The sequence below is a fragment of the Lactuca saligna genome, chromosome 9 (genome assembly GCF_052625555.1).
Source record: "Lactuca saligna cultivar CGN05327 chromosome 9, ASM5262555v1, whole genome shotgun sequence".
NCBI lineage: Eukaryota > Viridiplantae > Streptophyta > Magnoliopsida > Asterales > Asteraceae > Lactuca > Lactuca saligna.
Window position 1 is genome coordinate 49,700,734 of NC_136425.1, and position 20,803 is coordinate 49,721,536.

General features: G+C 35.5%; 3 protein-coding genes across 3 annotated transcripts; 2 read left to right on the forward strand and 1 right to left on the reverse strand.

The window, feature by feature from the left end:
• The first annotated feature begins 3,665 nt into the window (after positions 1–3,665).
• Positions 3,666–6,393, forward strand: LOC145014781 (aluminum-activated malate transporter 4-like). Its single transcript, XM_078973222.1, has 6 exons — positions 3,666–4,254; positions 4,354–4,491; positions 4,562–4,825; positions 4,899–5,035; positions 5,121–5,267; positions 5,384–6,393. The coding sequence occupies exons 1-6, from the start codon at positions 3,894–3,896 to the stop codon at positions 6,098–6,100; spliced, it is 1,764 nt and encodes a 587-aa protein (XP_078829348.1). The 5' UTR covers positions 3,666–3,893; the 3' UTR covers positions 6,101–6,393.
• Positions 6,394–15,597: 9,204 nt separating this feature from the next.
• Positions 15,598–18,224, forward strand: LOC145015544 (aluminum-activated malate transporter 4-like). The gene is made up of 6 exons (XM_078974021.1): positions 15,598–15,991; positions 16,172–16,309; positions 16,403–16,666; positions 16,739–16,875; positions 16,966–17,112; positions 17,294–18,224. The coding sequence occupies exons 1-6, from the start codon at positions 15,667–15,669 to the stop codon at positions 18,119–18,121; spliced, it is 1,839 nt and encodes a 612-aa protein (XP_078830147.1). The 5' UTR covers positions 15,598–15,666; the 3' UTR covers positions 18,122–18,224.
• Positions 18,225–18,908: 684 nt separating this feature from the next.
• Positions 18,909–20,473, reverse strand: LOC145018060 (large ribosomal subunit protein eL30). The gene is made up of 6 exons (XM_078975994.1): positions 20,404–20,473; positions 20,274–20,327; positions 20,050–20,155; positions 19,382–19,483; positions 19,211–19,279; positions 18,909–19,122 (listed from the first exon to the last, which is right to left on the reverse strand). The coding sequence occupies exons 2-6, from the start codon at positions 20,292–20,294 to the stop codon at positions 19,082–19,084; spliced, it is 339 nt and encodes a 112-aa protein (XP_078832120.1). The 5' UTR covers positions 20,295–20,327; positions 20,404–20,473; the 3' UTR covers positions 18,909–19,081.
• Between the last annotated feature and the right edge of the window lie 330 nt (positions 20,474–20,803).

The following is a 20,803-nucleotide window of genomic DNA, read 5'->3' on the forward strand; positions in this document are numbered from 1 at the left end:
AATTAATCAAACTAAGTTAACATGCAAATGATAATTATTACCATGCAACCAATGGAGAGAAACAAGAACTCAAAGTGGTCTTCGTCATCCGTTTGAATGTATGCGACTGAACAAGGATTATACTTCTCCAGGTTGTAACAATAATGAGATGTTTAGGAAATGAGTCCGCTTGAGAGCCCTTCAAGAGATTAAACATATACTTTTTGGCATGACATGCTTGTTTGTTGGAAACATGGATGTTGTACCTTAAAGTAAAATCTTGTTAGATGTCGCTCCTACGACAAACTCTGCCATGATCAATACCCCAACCATTTACAACTAAATGTCCTAATATTTTCCCATTTGTTTGGCAATGGTTTGGGTTCAGTGATGAACATGTGCAATGGTCCACAAGTTTACAATCTGTAACATGCTCAGTCGTCTAGTTTTACAACTAAAACATACCATTGGCAATTTTTGTCAACACATGCTCCCTGAAACCTTTTTTTTATAGATCTAACATTTGTGAACTGAAATTCATCCTCCATATTTTTCATTCCTAGTTCCATTAGAAGAGCTTCTTTTTCTTTGTAACTTTGTAACAACTTTTTTAAATCTGACAGGTTTTGGTTGTGCGATGGACGGACTGAATATACCGGGTTAGGATATGCCAGTATATCTGCATACCAAAAAATTGTCTTTGTGTGTAATTTTTTAGTATAATCGGCCATTCAATTTCAACATCACATGTTCTATGTCTAATATTCTTAAAGCAATTTAATATGTTAACTCATCAATTTATATATAATCTTCATTACCACATTCATTCTAACATGTATAATCATTATCATCATGATTACATGTAACATTATAAACATCACCCAAGTTTTGATAATTTACTGGATCAACATAATGGATTTGTGGTTCTACCGACATTTGATGTGAAACTACCAATGCTTGGTGTGGAACTACTAAGGTTTGATATGGTACTATCAACATTGGGATGATGACTTAAAAAGGTAATGAAGTTTCAAAAATATACAAAAAATACCATTATTTTATTTTTAGTACTCAAAATACCATTAAAGTATATTTTTTATACACAAAATACCAATGAAGTACACATGTGTTCAAATAATACCTTGTGGGTAACCTACAATAGCCGGTAAAATGGTATTTTGTGTACAAAAAAAAAATAATGGTCTTTTTTGTACATTTTTGAAACTTCGTTACCTTTTTAAGTCATTTTTCCTTCTTTGAATGTAATGGAAATTTAGCTACTTTTTATAAAGAACCCTCCACTTCACTTCGGCCACTACTGTTGTTCATCGCCCCCCTCCACCACCATGGCAAAACCCTTTTTCTTATTCTTCCTCCTAATCATCTGCATACTTTCATCAACGTCGGAATCTCACCGGCCACCTCCGTTTCTCGGCAAATCCCCACAGCTTCTCAAAACCCAAAAATTCTTGTTCAGCTGAAGTACACTTACGAGACACCATACTTTGATCAGACTCTTAATCATTTCAGTTTCAATGATCTTCCCAAGTTCCAACAACATTATCTCATCAACTCCGATCACTGGGTGGGCCCAGGCCCTAGTCGTTTGGACCCAATCTTTCTTTATTGCGGCAATGAAGGCGACATCGAATGGTTCGCTGCCAACACCGACTTCGTTTGGGAACTCGCCCCTCGTTTTGGTGCCATGGTCATCTTCCCCGAAGTAAAAGCCTTAATCACTCTACTCTACATTAATTTGTTCACTTGCAGACCTTTAATAATACAATTTTATCAAAAACTGCGTGATTTGATCTAGCATCGATATTATGGTGAATCGATGCCATATGGAAGCCAGAAAGAGGCATACAAGAATGCTTCTACTTTAGCCTATCTAACAGTCGAACAAACACTTGCTGATTACGCTCTTCTCATCACCGATTTGAAGAAAAATTTATCAGCCGAAGCATCACCTGTAATCTTGTTTGGCTGATCATACGGTGGAAGTAAGATCTTTTCCAAGAATTTCAACAAAAATTAAACAAGCACTTGCTGATTACGCTCATCTCATCCCATTTACCTGAAGTACCTGGTTACCACAATGTTTTAGTTGAACACATGTGTATTTTGTTGGTATTCTGTGTACAAATAGTAACATTAATGGTATTTTTTGTACTAAAAAAACAATAATGGTATTTTTTGAACATTTGAAAACCGGATAACCTACAATAGCCGGTAAAATGGTATTTTGTGTACAAAAAAAACAACAATGGTCTTTTTTATACACTTTTAAAACTTCGTTACCTTTTTAAGTCATTATCCCATCAACATTTGATATGGTACTAACGAAATTTGATATGACACATAATATTCATGATTAACGTACTGAATTTGTCTCATCATAAACTGGTTTTCATAAACGACTTGTATATTGAATTGTTCTTGTACCAATGTTCTATATGCAACACATCCACTAACATTGTGAGGATCATTTGGATATATATATATATATATATATATATATATATATATATATATATATATATATATATATATATATATATATATATATATTCTATTTTTATCGTTGCTACCTCTTATGTTGGATCTATTGTCAACACAATTTTTCCCTATTTTGCTACCATAACCTCTTTCATTGCTAAATCAGTTCCCACCAACAACAAATCGAATAATGACATTGTATTAAACAATTTGTGTCTCCTCCACTGGATCATTATCCACCAAAGACAAACGTACACTAGTTGAAACTTGTTGAATAATCATTTTTAAACGTTTGACATCACCCTCATTAGCTATCTGAATAGCATCCTTCAATGTTGGAAGGACAACAAGTATTATTATGTCTACAAAACATGTTTTATGTTTGACCAATAAATTTGAAAATTTTATATCTGATTAAATTTTACATCTAAGTTTTTAACAAACGGTCTAACTTATATTAATTCTTCATTTTCTGAATGTCATGAACCATTGATACAAATAAAAATAAAATACTCATCCGAATATTTAAACTCATGTTTTGTTAACAAGATATGTAAGTTGGAAGATTTTGCCAATAAAAAGTTTGCTAAAAAATAGAAAACGGATATAATGTGGATAATATTTTTTTATCAAAATAAGATATTATAAATAGCATTATGCTGTATGGATTTTTGCACTATGAATTTTGACTTTCACAATATAAGTTTTGATTTTCTCAACATGAATTTTGATTTTCACAATATGATCTCTGTTTTTCGCACTCCACTTGACTTGAACAATGCTTTTTTAGAAAATACAGTTGTTTTCAGATTTTTGTTGATGATTGAGATTTTCAGAGGTCATATTATTTTTTCGAGTCAACACTAATCAAAACTACATAGTTTTGGTAAAATAATAATAATAATAATAATAATAATAATAATAATAATAATAATAACATTTGCAGGGCACCAAGTTTTTGTAGGCTGTGAAAATTATAGCTATTGAGGAGATTTTTCTGATTTTTAGCTATTCTTTAAAAAAACATTAGAAAAATTAACTAGTGTATTGTGTATTATTAGATAAGAATATAAATAGAAATTTACATTATTTGGAAAAAATAACAAATTTGATTAAAACACGAAACTGGGTTAATTAGATAAGTCACTCAACATATAATATGAAGTATTATTAATTTTAATCCAGATAGGAGTCGTTGGGCGGTTTGGATCAGCCGATCAGAGATCTGAAAGTCAGAGATCCTCTTCCCCTTGTCTTCCCACTTCCTTCCCTTTCATAATGCTCTCCCACCTCTCCCCTCCGATCACCATCCACTTCCTCTTCCCCCGCTCCCTCTCTGCTCAATCTTGCATCTCTCTACATATACCCACGTCCATGCGACTCACTTCTCTTTCATAAAGATCCAGGCACAAAAAATGGCAGCCAATCTTGGATCCATGTCGCGTAATTTTACAGACAAAAGCAAAGAAAGGTTGCTATCTCGAAAGGGGTACTCGGAATTAGGTATTTTCAATGAATCCTATATCTCCACCAACAACGAAGATACTTCGCTTCTCGGTAAACTCCAGGAATGGTGGACCAATGTTCGACTGTTCCTTGTTAACGCTTACGAGATGGGCCGCTCCGATCCCAGACAGTTCATCTTTGCTGCTAAATCGGGATTGGCACTTGCTATCGTCTCTGTTCTTATATTCTTCAAAGAACCCTTTACTTATATCACTCAGTATTCCATCTGGGCAATCCTTACTGTCATCGTCGTCTTCGAATTCAGCATAGGTAACTAACCTTAATTAATTCCTCATTCCAAGATCTCAATCGCCACACCCTTGTTTAGTTTGATCTGATTGAACTCGATGGAATCGGAATATTTCATAGGAGCAACACTTAGCAAAGGATTTAACCGTGCTTTGGGGACATTTTCTGCCGGCGTTCTTGCATTAGCTATCGCTCAAGTTTCCATGTGGGCTGGGGAGTGGCAAGAGGTCGTGATTGTGGTCAGCATTTTTGTTGCAGGTCGGTTTAAACTCTAAACACCTCTTTCGCAATTTCCTTCACTAAAGTCGCAAACTTTATTCCGTTTCAGGTTCTATATCAAGCTATGTGAAAATGTACCCATCAATGAAGCCATACGAATACGGGTTCCGAGTCTTCATGTTAACATTCTGTATAGTACTCGTGTCAGGGACTTCACATTTTGTCCAAACAGCTGTTTCACGATTGTTGTTAATTGGAGTAGGGGCAGGTGTGTGTTTGATTGTTAATATATGTGTTTATCCGATTTGGGCTGGTGAAGATCTGCATAAATTGGTAGTCAAGAACTTTAGGGGCGTTGCTACTTCCTTAGAAGGTAAATCTTTTCTATTTTAGTCTTAATTCAACCATGATTAATAACGATTTAACCAATAGATTCACTTGTATAGGATGTGTTAACAATTACCTTCAACATTTTGGATACGAAAGAATACCTTCAAAAATCTTGGTCTATCAGGCCTTGGATGACCCTTTATATAGTGGATATAGATCGGCAGTACAGTCTACAAGTCAAGAAGATGCTCTGGTATATATACATGGTTTTTTTTTTTTTTTTTTTTTTTTTTTGTATACAAATTAAGTATGAATGTGACTTATCTCACTTTTTGCAGCTGGGGTTTGCTGTTTGGGAACCACCACACGGACGTTACAAAATGCTGAGATATCCATGGTCAAATTATGTCAAAGTCAGTGGTGCGCTTAGGCATTGTGCGTTTATGGTCATGGCAATGCATGGTTGTATACTTGCAGAAATACAGGTAACTTTGGTCCTAGTATTATCATTAATTAAGAATCCTCATAGATGTAGTTATGTTTCTTTTACTTCCAAAAGCATGGATAGCTGTACATTTTGATTTACCTTCCGTATTTATAGGCATCTGCTGAACTAAGAAACATGTTCAAAAACGAGATCCAGAAGGTGGGTACAGAAGGCGCAAGAATCTTACGTGAGCTAGGAAGCAAAGTGGAGAAACTGGAAAGACTAAGCCCCGATGTCGACTTGCTTGAGAAAGTTCACGAAGCTGCAGAGGAATTACAAATGATGATCGATCAAAAATCTTATCATCTCGTCAACTCTGAGAAATGGGCACCTGGAAGACAACCAAAAGAGTTTGAAGATCCCGATCGTTTTCAAGAACTAAAAGAAGACGAAATCAAACCTAACGTCATCAACTCCCTCAGTGAAGCAAACCTAAACCTAAACCTAAACCTAAACCCAAAACCACCGCTTCCATACAAAACCCAAGACCGTAATGTTCCAAATATGTCTGCCCATCCGTCCATGGTGCACTGGGGATCGTCGGAAGATGTGCTGAAGAACCAGACGCACTGGCCTTCACGGCTTTCGATTCTTGGTGACACGATTCTCAATGTGCGTGAAGTGAGGACTTACGAAAGTGCAAGTGCGTTGTCTCTTGCGACTTTTACTTCTTTGTTGATTGAGTTTGTTGCGAGGCTTCAGAATCTTGTGAGCGCGTTTGAGGAGCTTAGTGAGGCTGCCAAGTTTTCTGAACCTGTTAATCCACTTGAAGTGAAGGAGAAGGTGGGGATATGGGCTAAAATGCTCAAGTGCATCGGGATCAAGGATTAAGGTTGATGAATGCACCTTTTGTAGCCCCCAAGTAACTTTGACAATTCGACAATTGGAAGTCGTTTTTTGTGTGCGAGTAGATCTTGATGTGGTGAGTCGGTACTCTGTGTTATTGTGATTTGTTTGGTGTAAAGATAGAGTATAGGGAAGGGGAAATGAACCTTCTTCGTATGATTATTCACAGGTTTTTTTGTGTTATTCATCATAAATTCAAGTTCTTTGTGTAAAAAAACTTAGTACCGGGTTCTCAGAATGTTTTAAAAGAAATAAAGTGGTCAAATTCGTTGGAGAAATTACTAAAATGGTATTCAGTTCCATTTGTATGTTGTTTTGTTGTTTATAGATTAAAAAAGTGTAAATGATATTTGAAAATAGATTATATAAATCGATGGTATTGAATCATCTATGAGTTTGGTTCAAACAAGTTTCGACTATTCAAACTTTTTACTTTATTGTAAGTTGAGTTTGAATTTTTTTTATAATTAAGATTTTGCATTTATTATTTTATTTTGTATTTTTCTTTTATTACAACAATTTAAAAACAATTACGAAAAAACAAAAAATAAAATACCCCTAACACCTCTCTCTCTCATGTCCGATGACCCAGAAATCCGCTGTAACATCCTTATTTTTACGGTCAGAAAAGACTGATTTAACCGAGTATTTTCAAAACCAGTTGTTACATCTACCCCATATCTACCACCAGTTTCCTTCGGACTGAGTCAGTGACAACAACAAAACTGTTAAATTAGTTAAATGAGCAGCATCACATCACCAATAGGGAAAAAATAGATAATGGAATTATAGTTTTAACTCAATTCAACTTGAAAACTTGCACGTAACATCAAAACCCAAGACTCATAAAATAGATAAAAACACATATCTTTACAAAGAAACCCAATAATAAAAGATACATGCTATCACAGAACCCATTAATATATCACATAAGTGTAGCCAATCGATTAACCCACACAAAACACTGGCATATACATCACATTCCGTGATATCTGCAAACATCAAACACAAACACAATCAAACACACAAAATTTGTGATTTTGTGAACTAAAAGTGTGTGAAAAAACAAACCAAAGCTAAATTCGACATCTAGCACCAGATTAAAGCCAAACTACACCCTTAACACTTATAAAATATTCAATTGAAAAGATTGGAATGCAAACAAAATTATTTATAATTCGGTGGTGATGGCTTAATCAAAAAGGCAAAATAGAAGATGACAAAAAGGTGTGATGAAAAAAAATAATAAAAAATGAATTTTATTGATTATATGGGATTAAATAGAAAATGATAATAATAAAGGTGAAATCACAAATCGGAAGCTTACGATACCACCAGCGACTATGATGGAGATGTTAGCAGGCGACGTCAACGACAACGATCTGATAATGACTACATATTCTGATAGGGTTGCCGACTGCGATGGCTCGACGGCTTAAGGTTCCGTCAGTGGCTTTGAGTTTCGTCGATGGTGATGAACCTAATGATGGGTGTGGTGGTTTTTGTTCTTTGGGATGAAGATGATGGTTGTATAGTTTGGTTGGAACTCATATGCCTATTTTAAAGGTAATAAATTGATTTACCACAGGAAATGGTTCCTATCGGATCACTTTTGATTTTTTTTTTTTTTTTTTTACGCCTGCACCGCTTCAATACATCGATATCCATCGCCGCAATTTACGGCCTTCCACATTCTTCCTTCCACCGCTCCATCTCCATCTCCAAAGGCTACGTGTTTTGATTTGAATATCATTGTCTGCCACCCACTCACTGCCTCTTTCTCTTCCCCATTGCCTCCGATATCTTCAACTATCTTTGTCGATTTTGTTTGCCTCATCTCAAACGACAAACAACTCCTTTCTTCTTCCTCCTTCCACACAGTACCTGACCAAGGTACTTCTCCGTCCACTGTCAATCTTCTACCCCTCCTCGAAGTTGCTCCCTCCACCGCCAATACAGAGATTGTGACACCGGCAAGTCCGCGTCCACCATAGAACACAAAGTTTTTTCTTAGCCGATTACCCTGATTATTGTTCACGAATCAATTAGTGTACCCAAAAAATTTGTTTGTAATGTTAATGCAAAATTTTCATATTATATTTTGGGCCCTATTTTTTCGATGTTTGTAATGTGTTGAATGTTATATGCATTTCGAATAAGATGAAATGTGTTGAATGTTATATGCATTTCGAGTAAGATGAAATGTGTGGAATCCTTAGGTGCACAATTGACAACAGAAAATGTAATCCAACTCACATTGGTGTTTTTGAAGCATAATAACAAAGTACATCTAATCCAAATGAAACATAATAACATAACTATGACAACATGAAAACAAACACATCTAATCCAACTCCATTACTGTGGTTGAAATATCACCTTTTCCATTTTTTCCCTTCACCTTTTTTGCCAACTTTTTCTTCAGTATCCTCTCTAATTTTTTTTTCTTAATTTGATTGTAAGCTTTTGTTCACCCTTCACCTCTTTAAGAACACTTGCACCCTCTTCCTGTCCCTTGCCCTTGGTAACACCACTTCCACCTTAATCCTTTGCCTTCTCCTTGGTAACAACACTTGCACCTTCATCATGTCCCTTGCCCTTGGTAGCACCATTGCCTACATCATCTTTTATTTTCCTCTTCTTCACACCACTTCCACTTGCATTTTCAACCGCCTTTTCAACTGCATCACATGTTGACTTGTTGTGCCCTACCTTCTTACAGACACCACATGCAATCCTTTTTCCTGCCTTTGACACTCTGTGTAATCCACTGACCTCTGTAATGTCCCTCTTCCTCTTGATAGTGGGTCTCCCTGGCATTTTCATTTTAAGTGGTGGCAATGGTGGTATGTAGTTTGTTGGAGGCCATATTACACTCCCATTCATGCTTCCTATGGAGTACTTATATGTGTTCATGTATATAGTTGCACGATACAAAGGATCCATAAAGGCCTCCACATTCCTGTTTACATAACACATGGCTGCCACTGATTGAACACAACCATATCCATTCAGCTGCCACACCCTACATGTACATGTTTTTTTCTAAGTCAACACCATATGACTCTCCTAAATTTCTTGTCTCAAAGGTATTTAACCCACTAGGTAACACTTGCCAATACCTAAAACATACATACAGTTAGTATGGACAAAACATCATTAATATATAATAGTGTATATTGAACAAACCTTTGATGGATCTTCAATTCATTTATTGCAAGTCTTATGTTTGGGCATACATCAAATCTTCCCCATCCAACACCTTTTAATCTCAAACTACACATCCACTGCATCACTTAAAGTCTTATATCCTCCAGCATAGTGATGATGGGCTTTTTCCTTGCATCTAATATGACATTGTTGAAGCTTTTAGATAAGTCATTCTCAACAACATCACTTCATCTTCCTTCATGAAAGAATGCTCTGGACCATAACTTTGTATTCCTTCCCATAAGATGCACATATGCAGCAGGGCTCAACATTTGAATCTCTTTCATTGCAGCATTGAAAAGTGGCTCAGTTGATGCCTTACTTGCCTTCCAAAATAGCTTCTCATAATGAGCACCAGGATATTTCTTCTTGAAATTGGACAAAACATGTCTGGCACATTGTCTATGTTCTATTTCTCGGAGTAACTCCTTCACTGCCTCAATTAACCCCTGTATTAACATCATATGGATAATTAGTACATGATCATATTTAGTAATGCATAATCCACATAACCTTACCTTATGTTGATATGACATCAGTGTCTTACCCAGTTGGTGAACGAAAGTCAAATGTGACGTGATCTATGGAATCCAACTGGGTGTCCAATAAGCTTACTAATAAGCTTCGTAAGGGTTCAATAGACCCACTCTCATTATTTCCTTACCTTCCGACAAACACCACCCATTCCAACCATGTCTTCCTCCTTTAAATCCTATAACATTGTCGTCATTTACTGTGTTGAAGTGAATCCTCCCTGCGTGTGTCGCGATCAGCCTGTTTCAAAGCTCAGAGAATCCTAGAAGCCTAACAACCCAGCTCGTTGCTTTTACAATTACACAAAATCAGTGGTAAGGTATCCTTCCTCTACAGTCGATAACTTTTAACCATAAAGTTTTGATTTTTCTACTGCAAACCCCCTATTTCGATCGACAAAAAACCCCATTTACAACGAGAAAACCCTAAATTATGAACATTAAAACCCTTTTTCGGTGTATGGGTTTCTTTTGTAGATATCCAACGACAGTTGCAACTTCTTCGGTGGCTTGACCCAACATTAGCAAAACACTATAAGGATACATTATGGAACATGAAACTTAGGATCGACGAGCTTTTGGTTAGGAATGGTCAAGTAGTTGAGCAGCAGAAGAAGATGGAGAAGCACAAGCTTCTTAGGAAAGCTGAGAAGGAACTTACTGAAGCTAGGATCCAAGAACTACTCATTAAGATTGAAAATCTGAAGAAGTTGTTGAAAAAGGTTGTTTTGATTGCTTTAGTTTTCTTATTGTTTGTGGTCATGTAATTTAAGATGGTCTAGGTGATGTAAGATGGTGGGTCATGGTGTATAGGTGGTTTTTGGCTCATGGTGCATATGGCGATGGTCTTTTGGGTGATTAGGTATTTGGCAATCAAGTTAAAGTTGTGTTAAGTGATGTAGGGTGTATAGGGTTGTTTAATGGTGTAATGGTGGTATATGGAATGATGATCCTTTTAACAATTTAGTATAGGCATTGTACTTTAACCCCATTATGTATGGTTATGTAACACCTTTTGTTTGGACTAATTATATAATAGAAAGTCTGGATTTTTGTTCTATTTTAACAATGCTTTGTGGATTCCTTGATAGTATACTGCATGAATTGTTATATGGTACCCAAAGAATGCAAGTTATATGGTCCACTAATTATATAGTATCATGCACGAGTTGTTATATGGTCCACAAACAAATTTTTAAGTAGCATGGTCCACATAACAATTCCAAGAGGGATAAGAAACAAGAGACCATCTGATGCATAAAAAGCACACAAACGACATTGGATCATACAAGAGATTATATTAATAACCAAAGTTAGTGCAAAGTATTACACAACAATTCCGACATAGAATATTTAAAAGCAAACATCCTAGAATTTTTTTTACTACAAATGCCAGTACAAAGCATTACATAAAAAACCTACATAATAAATGACACGTCCGATGCAATTCCCATGCAAAAACTACATTAAGTTGACAGGTTTTTCTAAAGTGTTCCCCTCTCCATTCTTTCCTATAATTTGGGTTGTTAATTTTTTCTTGATGATCATTTCACTCCTTTTCCTCCTCTTAACATGGGGAAGTACAACATTACCCCTCTCCCTTGTCACTTGTGTAGTCCCACTCTCCTTAGTACATTGTGAATCCCCACCTTCCATTCTTGTCCAACTTCCATTTCCCACTTCTGCAGTCCTTTTCTTCACATTTTCACCTTATTATACACACATAATAAACACTTAAATAACACATATTGATTAAATAATAAGAAAATAATATATAAGAAGTTTTATTTACCTTTGTTGTCTTAGTCCTCTTAACCCTACTACCATGTGTATCCCCACCTTCCATTCTTGTCCCATTTCCACTTGCCACTTCTGCAATCCTTTTCTCCACTTTTTGAGCCTATTATAGTCACATATTATATAGTTAAATGACACATACTTAATAATGAATAAAAAAATAAGAAATGAGAAGTGGTAATTACCTTTGTAGTATTAGTCATGTTAATGGCGAGTTGGTAACTTCTTTGGTCTTGGCCTATCAAGAGTTGGACATGTCTTATTATTATGTCTTTCCACTTTGAACAAACTACATGATATCTTCTTACCATTCTTAGAAACTCTATGGTTTCCACCCTTTTCATTTACATCTCTAACTCTTTTTGTTTTTGGCCTACCAAGCATCCTTCTATTCTTGGGAGGTAAAGGTGGAATGTAATTAGTTTCAGGCCACATCTTGCTTCCATTCACTGGACAAATTTATTAATGAAAGGTATTCATATACATTGCTCTAAAATCCTAAGGATTCACGTATTTCTCCACATCTCTATTAAGGTAGCTAATGGCAGTCACAGAATGAACACACCCATAACCATTAAGTGGCCACATCCTGCATGGACATGTCCTCTTGTCTAAATTAACTTCATATGCCTCACTTCTTGACCTGGTCTCAAACTGGTTGAGTCCACCTGGCTATACCTCCCAAAACCTTTGATTAACCTTTAACTCATTCAACCTCAGCCTTATTTCAGATGACACATCAATTGACCATCCATTAAGTTTCGCTGTGAACAATTTCTTCATCATATACATTCTCAATTCTTCAAGCATTGTGATGATAGGTTTCTTCCTGGCTTCAACTATGATTGCATTGAAACTTTCACATCCCCCATTCTCCACACTAGAACAGCATCTACGAACTTAATAGTAAGCTCTTGACCATGTTCTAGGTTCCTTCTCCATCAAGCGGTTACTTGCCTCAAGACTCATAAGCTCAATATCCTTCATTATTTCCTTGAACGATTCTTCTGTTGTTGCATTACATGCAGCCCAAAACATATTAACAAATTGTGCCCCTGGAAACTTTTTACTGAAGTTGGCCACAATGTGCCTTGCACATTGCCTATGCTTAGCTTGGGGTAACAATTTCTTGACAGCTTCCATAAGACCTTATACCAAGATACAAGTAGTTATAAATGAATTTGCAGGCCCGTCCCAGAGGGTGGGCGATAGGGGCAACCATCCAAGGCTCATTTTTATAGGGGCCCAAAATGTTTAAGGAATTCATTATATATATATATATATATATATATATATATATATATATATATATATATATATATATATATATATATATAATCGAATATGTTATATTTAGAAGTTAATACAAGTAAATTTCTTTCAATTATTGAGTTATTATATATATATATATATATATATATATATATATATATATATATATATATATATATAGTAAATTACACGAATGGTCCTTATGGTTTGCGGTAATTTGCGTGTTTTGTCCCTAACTTATTTTTTTAACTCGGAAGGTCCCTATGGTTTGTTTTTGTTACGCGTTTGGTCCCTATCTTATCTAAAAAGACTATTATTTAAAGAGGAAAAAATGATGGGGTAGGTGAGGTAAGGTGAGGGGGTGGGATTAGGGGTGTTTTTATTTAAATAAATTAAAAAATCAAGGGCAAAATAGTCTTTTTAGGTAAGATAAGGACCAAGTGCGTAACAAAAACAAACAGTAGCGACCTTCCGAGTTTAAAAAATAAGTTAGGGACCAAACGCGCAAATTACCCTAAACCATAGGGACCATTCGTGTAATTTACTCATATATATATATATATATATATATATATATATATATATATATATATATATATATATATATATATATATATATATAAACTTGATGAAATTTGTGTATGTGAAGGGCCTTTTTTTTCCTCTCGCTCCGGACCCAAACTATGTTTGGAACGACCTTGTGAATTGGGTAATATACTTTGTGAAAGAGAAGTAATAAAAAAAATTTCTTACCTTGCATTGGTCTGACATAAGAGTGAAACCTTGTCTCATACCAAGATTGAGATCATCACTTAACAATGACAGAAACCATTTCCAGTTTTCCTTGTTTTCAACACATACTACTACCCAGGCAATTGGGTATATTTGTTCCCCTAGCACCTTTCCCCACAACACATAGCAACTCGTCGGTAATATACCCTTTCAAGAAGCGGCCATCAATTCCAATCACCTTCCTACACCCTTCTAACCACCCCTTCTTTACACCATCAAAACAAACATAATACTTACTAAAGTGATTAGTCCCATATGGAATTGTAAGTACATCCATGTTAGATGTAGAACCAAGGTTGGATCTTCTAATTTCCTCTCCATAAAACCAGAGCTTAGCATAATGATCAATAAGGGTACCTTCAATAATATTCATAGCATACTCTTTGGCCCTTCTGCATTGGCTAATACTGACTTTAATACCAAATTTATTGATGACCTCCAATCTTAATTGCCTAATTGTCAGTTTTTGTCTATGCAAAATCTCATTGGTGTAGTGGCTACCAATCCATCGTTAACTGACAATTGAACCCAATTTGTAGCTCCTAGCACATTGATGCTTACTTTTTAGAGATTTGATTTGAAAATTGTGTTCTGTACTCATCCAACTTGCCCATAACCTGAAAGTACAAACACCTTTTACAACACAATATTATAAGCCTCTTACTATCATTCTTTTCGAACCATAGTTGATAGCCATTCTTAATAGCATAATTGCATAATATGCTCTTAAGCTGTTTTGGATTCTCAAATCTCATGCCTAAAATTGGTGATTGCTTCTTCCAGTGTACCTGAGGATTAAAGATAAGATGTTCCTTAAGAACATTATTGTCCAATTCCTCAATATTATCCATTTGGGTCTCAACATTTTTCTCTTCTCCACCTTCTGGACATAACTTGTTAAGAAACTCATTGTCCTTGGTCTTGTTTAGAGGCGTCCAATATTCCCCATTGATTTCATCTTCCAAACCAACATCAAACATATAGGCTAGCTCAGGATCATGGATTCCCTGTGAAGGTTCTTTGTCATCCTCCTGGATCACTGAACCACTTTCATCACTTTCTTCATCGAACTAGTCCTCAAATCCTTCCCCAATGTGATCTAAATGCAGATCAATTGGCATTTATGGTGCTTGATAAGCAACATCGATAAACACTTGATAATCTATTTCATTGGCTATTACCGTAAGACCATTTGCCATAGTTTGATCATGTGCTAAGTAATAAAGTTTCTCAAAAGGCTCTCCGACAAACCATTCAAGAAATTCACAACACCCATGTAAATCCATTCCAGAGAAATCATGATCAGTAAACATGAACGTATCACCTCCAGTATATCTATATGGGTGTCTTGTAAAAACATCATTATAGTGCAAACGCACTTTCAAGAAAATAGGGTTTGGGTTCGCCATGAACTTTAACTACAAAAGAACCCTATAATCTTGATCACTTCAACACGATTTTGATAAACGACTCAAGTAGAGCCCTTTATTAAACCGTTATACGAAGGCAAAGTTGACGTGTCATTGATGACATGCCATTTAATTGAAGAAATCGAAAGTCTAAAGGTCACGTCACATTTAATTACCAGGTGATTTAGTGGGATCAAAGGTACGAAAATTAGTTGAAAGACCTTTTAAAACCAAATGAAAAATATTATTACGCTTCTATATCAATAACCCAAAAATATATATTGTTTTCTAATAACATGTCGTGTATGGTGATCAACAGGATGATGAATATGTTTATCTCAAAATATTAGACATAAAAGAATATACAAAAATTGTTTAAAACGAACTTAAAATTGCATCTTACCAAATAATACCTTAAATGAATTTGATGGAATCCAATTCCATAATATATGGATCCTAATGTATCTCACGTGTCGCTCATAAACATTCTTGAATTCCTGACACAAAACAAAACTGACAACCAATCTATCTAGGATCCATGTCGCGTCGTAATTTTACAGACAAAGGCAAAGAAAGGTTTCTATCTCAAAAGGGTTACTCGGAATTTGGTCTTTTGAATGAATCCTTTCGCACGACCAACAACGAAGATTCTGCGGATTGGTGGAACGATGTTCGACTGTTCTTTGTTAACGTTTACCAGATGGGTCGCTCCGATCCCAGACATTTCATCTTCGCTGCTAAATCTGGATTGGCATTTGCTATCGTTTGTGTTCTTATATTCTTCAAAGAACCCTTTAATTATGTCACTCAGTATTCCATCTGGGCAGTCATAACCGTCATCCTCGTCTTCGAATTCAGCATAGGTACGTAACTAATTAACCCTTATAACTTCCTCTTTCCAAGAACTTAATCGCCATTTTCGGATTTGCATCATCATCATTAATTAATTGCACGATATAGTTTGTTCTTCCGGATAAAATATGGTCGTCAATGTCATTCCCTTGTTTCGTTTGATCTGATTAAACTTGATCGAATTCATATAGGAGCAACACTTAACAAAGGATTTAACGTTGCTTTGGGTATGTTATCTGCCGGCGTGCTTGCGTTAGCTATCGCTCAACTATCCATGTGGGCTGGGGAGTTGCGAAAGATTGTAATTGTGATCAGCATCTTTATAGAAGGTCGATTTAAACACCCTTTTCATATATAATTTCCTTCACTAAATTCTAAACTTTATTCTATACATCTTGGTTCTTTTTCCTTTTCTGTTTCAGGCTCGATATCAAGCCATATCAAACTCTACCCGTCAATGAAGCCATACGAATACGGGTTCAGAATCTTTACGTTAACATTCTGCGTAGTACTCGTGTCAGGGACTTCACACATTGACCAAACAGTTCTTTCCCGTTCGTTGTTAGTTGTCCTTGGGACAGTTGTGTGTTTGGTTGTTAGTATATGCGTTTTTCCAGTTTGGGCTGGTGAAGATCTGCATAAATTGGTGGTGAAGAACTTTAGGGGGGTTGCTACTTCCTTAGAAGGTAAAAATCTTTTCCATTTTTGACTTAATAAAACCATGTAACGATTTAACCAATACATTAACTTTTATATAGGATGTGTTAGCAAGTACCTTCAACATTTCGGATACGAAAGAATACCTTCAAAAATCTTGGTATATCAAGCCTCGGATGACCCTTTGTATAGTGGATATAGATCAGCAGTACAGTCATCAAGTGAAGAAGAGACTCTGGTATATATATGGGTTTGTTTTTTGTTTACAAAATAAGTGTGAATGTGAATTAATGAATACGCCATTAGCCAACAAGTTTACTTATTGCAGCTAGGGTTTGCTGTTTGGGAACCACCTCATGGACGTTACAAAATGTTTAGGTATCCATGGAGTTCTTATGTGAAAGTTAGTGGTGCGCTTAGGCATTGTGCGTTTATGGTGATGGGAATGCATAGTTGTATACTTGCAGAAATACAGGTAACTTTTCTTCTTCACCTAGATTTATGGTTTAAGGATCTTTATAGATGGAGTTACGTTTTTGTTCTACTTCCGAAAGCGTAGTTATTTAACGTAGAAACAAACATATGAAAGTTTTAAGTTCCTATTGCAAGATCTAAAACCTTGATTTGTTTTTTTTTTTTTCCATGGCGATATATAGGCATCTGATGAACTAAGAAACATGTTCCAAAACGAGATCCTGAAAGTAGGCACAGAAGGCGCAAAAGTCCTACGTGAGCTAGGAAGCAAAGTGGAAAAAATGGAAAAACTTAGCCCCGATATCGACCTGCTCATGAAAGTTCACGAGGCTGCGGAGGAATTACAATTGACGATCGACCAAAACTCTTACCATCTCATCAACTCCGACAAATGGGAACCCGGAAGACAACCAAAAGGGTTTGAAGATCCTGATATTTTTCAAGAACCAAAAGAAGACGAAATCAAACCAAAACTACTTGTCAAATTCCGCAGTGAAACAAACCTACACCTACACCTAAACCGAAAACTAACTCTTCCGACCAAATCCCTAGACCGTAAGACTCCAAATATGTCCCGTCAGCCGTCCATGGTGCATTGGGGATCGTCGGTAGATGTGGTAAAGAAGCAGGCCCGTCGTCCCGCCATTGTGCATTGGGAAACGTCGGTAGATGTGCTAAAGAAGCATACCAATCATCCTTCCATGGTGGATTGGGAATCGTCAGTAGATGCGCTAAAGAAGCAGACGCAGTGGCCTTCACGTTTATCGATACATGGTGACACGATTCTTAATGTGCGTGAAGTGAAGACTCACGAAAGTGCGAAAGCCTTGTCTCTTGCAAATTTTACTACTTTGTTGGTTGAGTTTGTCGCAAGACTTCAGAATCTTGTGAACGCGTTTGAAGAGCTTAGCGAGATAGCAAAGTTCTCTGAACCTGTTAACCATCTTGAAGCGAAGGAGACGATGGGTTTCTGGACACGAGTACTCAAGTTCGTCGGGATCAAGGATTGAAGTGATGAAGAACGTAGTAGCCTTTGAAGTAAGAGCATGTTTGACTCAAAACATTTGTCATATATGTTAATTTTAAGCACCAATTAATTATTTTCTTCAATATATTAACCATCAAATTAAATATTTTCTTCAAAGGTTAACCTGTTTTTATAGTTTTTTTTTTTTTACAAATTCAACTAAGGGATGTTTGGGATTGCTTTTAGGGGGGTTTTGCTATAAAACTTTACTGTTTGGTTTTTATATTTTAAACATATCATATTTTAATACAAAATATTTAATAAAAACAGTTCTAAAAAATATCTTATCAAAACATTCAAAATTTTGTATTTCATAATCTTAAATTTCAAGTGTAACTAAATAAAACAAAACATTACAAATAGAATCATTATAAATTTAATATTTCATAAACAAAATATCCTTATATATTTAATAGCAAATATTTAAAACTTAACTATAGTTAACTACTAGTTAGATTTACAAAACATATATCGATCGGTCAATAGAGTCTAGAGAAAAAAAAAAACAATTACCATTACGATGTGCGAAATCCCAGGTTCGCAGAAGTTGTCAAATAATTTAGAATGTAACATGCATTTTCATGTTGAAAATAAAATGGAATTCAATTCCATTTTTATGTATACATACTTTTGGTTTATAAATTTGTTAAAAATAGTTAAAATGTAAATGATGATGTATACGTGGCAACACGGAGATACAGTCCAAAGTGGGAAATTCTCTAATCCAAGATAAAAGCAATATGTGATCGTAGACCATCAAAATAAACAAATGCAAAAGAACCATAACCAAAATTTCATTAATGGAACAAATGTATCCTACTAGAGGCCCAAAATGCTAAAACGCATCCATGTCTTCTACAGATTCAGCACAAAATATAAAAATTCAACTCAACATTGGAGTAATCAAAGATATTAAAAACCCTATTGCACTCAATCTTGTTCTTCAGCTGTCACCAGGAAGGGACTTGATGATATCAGAATCACCTGATAATCACAACAAAAAAAAAATATCAAACACACAAACATAAAAAAAAACAGTAAACGCAAAAAAAAAATGGCACATGATTATTACCTGCATCGATTATGCTAAGGCATGACACACGGAAATACTTTCCACAAGCTGTTCCAAGATCCACATTGTCTGAGAAAAAATATAACCACACATCAAGAAGTATAGATAAAAAAAATAGTAACATACACAAAAAAGACAAATCCACATAAATATAATAATATATTTACTTACTTCCATTGTAATGATGAACCCCAACCTTAGCCAACATAGCATAGTACTCGATTTCAGACTTCCTCAAGGGAGGGCAATTGTTTGATATGATGATCAGTTTTCCTGCGATTTGCATCAAATCAATAACAATTACAAAACTTTATTGTAAAATTATAATTAATTAATCTAACGTTCTACACTTTTCTTAATAAAATTCTACTCAGTTATCAGCATAGTCAAATTTTATACATCAAAGCTCAGTTGATTGCAAAAAAGCTATCAAAATAAGATTTTTCTTTTACGCGCTGTTCACAAATCAGGATTCGCGTGTGTTTTACATGGATTCAAAATTCAAGATTTTAGAAAACTGATGATATGGGATGAATTTACATATACAAATCAAAAACCAAACAAATAAAATTTGGGGGTATATCTTACAATTTTGCGACTACTTTGCATCGACATTACTTTAATCAAAACTATTAGAAGGTAACATCTCATTTGGTCTCTTCCACGGCAATAAGTTTTCAATTCCTTACGAATTCAATAACAAATGTTTTACATTTGAAGAAGGTAAAGATTATCTTTGTAGTAAACTTCAAACGAATCCATATCAGTTAGAGTGCATAGCGTTACAGTACAAACTAAGATTCTCCATTATATATAACAAATCACTTAACAACTGTTACCTTTAGAGCTCCTAAGAGACTCAAGAACAGTCTTGTATCCAAGGGTATACTTTCCACTCTTCATCACAAGAGCCAACCTATTGTTGATGCTCTCATGAGTCTTCTTCTGTAATCGAGAAGAAAGCCCAGATCAGAATCGATAAACGTAATGATCAACAGCAGACACCAATACAAAGAGCCATATAGAGATATCAACATATGATGTGTAATTGTGTATATCTTACCGTCTTCTTCCCTGACACCATTTTTTTCTCCTGCAACAGCAAAAAAAAGTCTCTCTGCGAATAGATTAACAAAACAATTTAGCTTTCGAGCGAGAATAGCGAATGGTGATGAGGATTAGGGTTTGCTTACGCGGCGGCGAACAAGATGACCCTTTCAGTTGCTGAAGCCTGAGTGTGCGACTCTTTTGAGGTATTTAAATGGATGAACAACTAAGTAAGGGTTTACATAAGCCTGGAAGAATTGGGCCCCAGTTTCTAATTTAAAGGCCCAATTATATGGATCATAAAGCCCGCTGTAAAAACTATAAGCGCAGTCCATTATAGTTGTTTTGTACTTCTAAGCATAGGTGTCTTCGTGGTTTGCCATTGCATAGGGCTCATGTCGCGGACGATATCCACTTTTATGTATGCTTCAGTTCAATATATAATAATCGGCAATTTAGAAATCAAAAAGACAAAATCTTATGTTTTTTTTTCCAATTCCAATAGTTCATGCTACAATTAAAAATTGCAACAACTTATGTTTTGAA

What these genes read in the sequence shown, in the direction of transcription:
- LOC145015544 (XM_078974021.1), top strand. Translation starts at nt 15,667, where the DNA reads ATGTCGCGTCGTAATTTTACAGACAAAGGCAAAGAAAGGTTTCTATCT. An exon ending in CGTCTTCGAATTCAGCATAG is followed by an intron (nt 15,992 to 16,171) that starts GTACGTAACTAA and finishes GAATTCATATAG; the next exon opens with GAGCAACACTTAACAAAGGA. An exon ending in GGTTGCTACTTCCTTAGAAG is followed by an intron (nt 16,667 to 16,738) that starts GTAAAAATCTTT and finishes ACTTTTATATAG; the next exon opens with GATGTGTTAGCAAGTACCTT.
- LOC145018060 (XM_078975994.1), bottom strand. Translation starts at nt 20,294, where the DNA reads ATGGTGTCAGGGAAGAAGACG. An exon ending in TGGTGTCAGGGAAGAAGACG is followed by an intron (nt 20,156 to 20,273) that starts GTAAGATATACA and finishes TCTCGATTACAG; the next exon opens with AAGAAGACTCATGAGAGCAT. An exon ending in CCTTAGCATAATCGATGCAG is followed by an intron (nt 19,123 to 19,210) that starts GTAATAATCATG and finishes TGTGATTATCAG; the next exon opens with GTGATTCTGATATCATCAAG.
- LOC145014781 (XM_078973222.1), top strand. Translation starts at nt 3,894, where the DNA reads ATGGCAGCCAATCTTGGATCCATGTCGCGTAATTTTACAGACAAAAGC. An exon ending in GGTCAGCATTTTTGTTGCAG is followed by an intron (nt 4,492 to 4,561) that starts GTCGGTTTAAAC and finishes ATTCCGTTTCAG; the next exon opens with GTTCTATATCAAGCTATGTG. An exon ending in CGTTGCTACTTCCTTAGAAG is followed by an intron (nt 4,826 to 4,898) that starts GTAAATCTTTTC and finishes TCACTTGTATAG; the next exon opens with GATGTGTTAACAATTACCTT.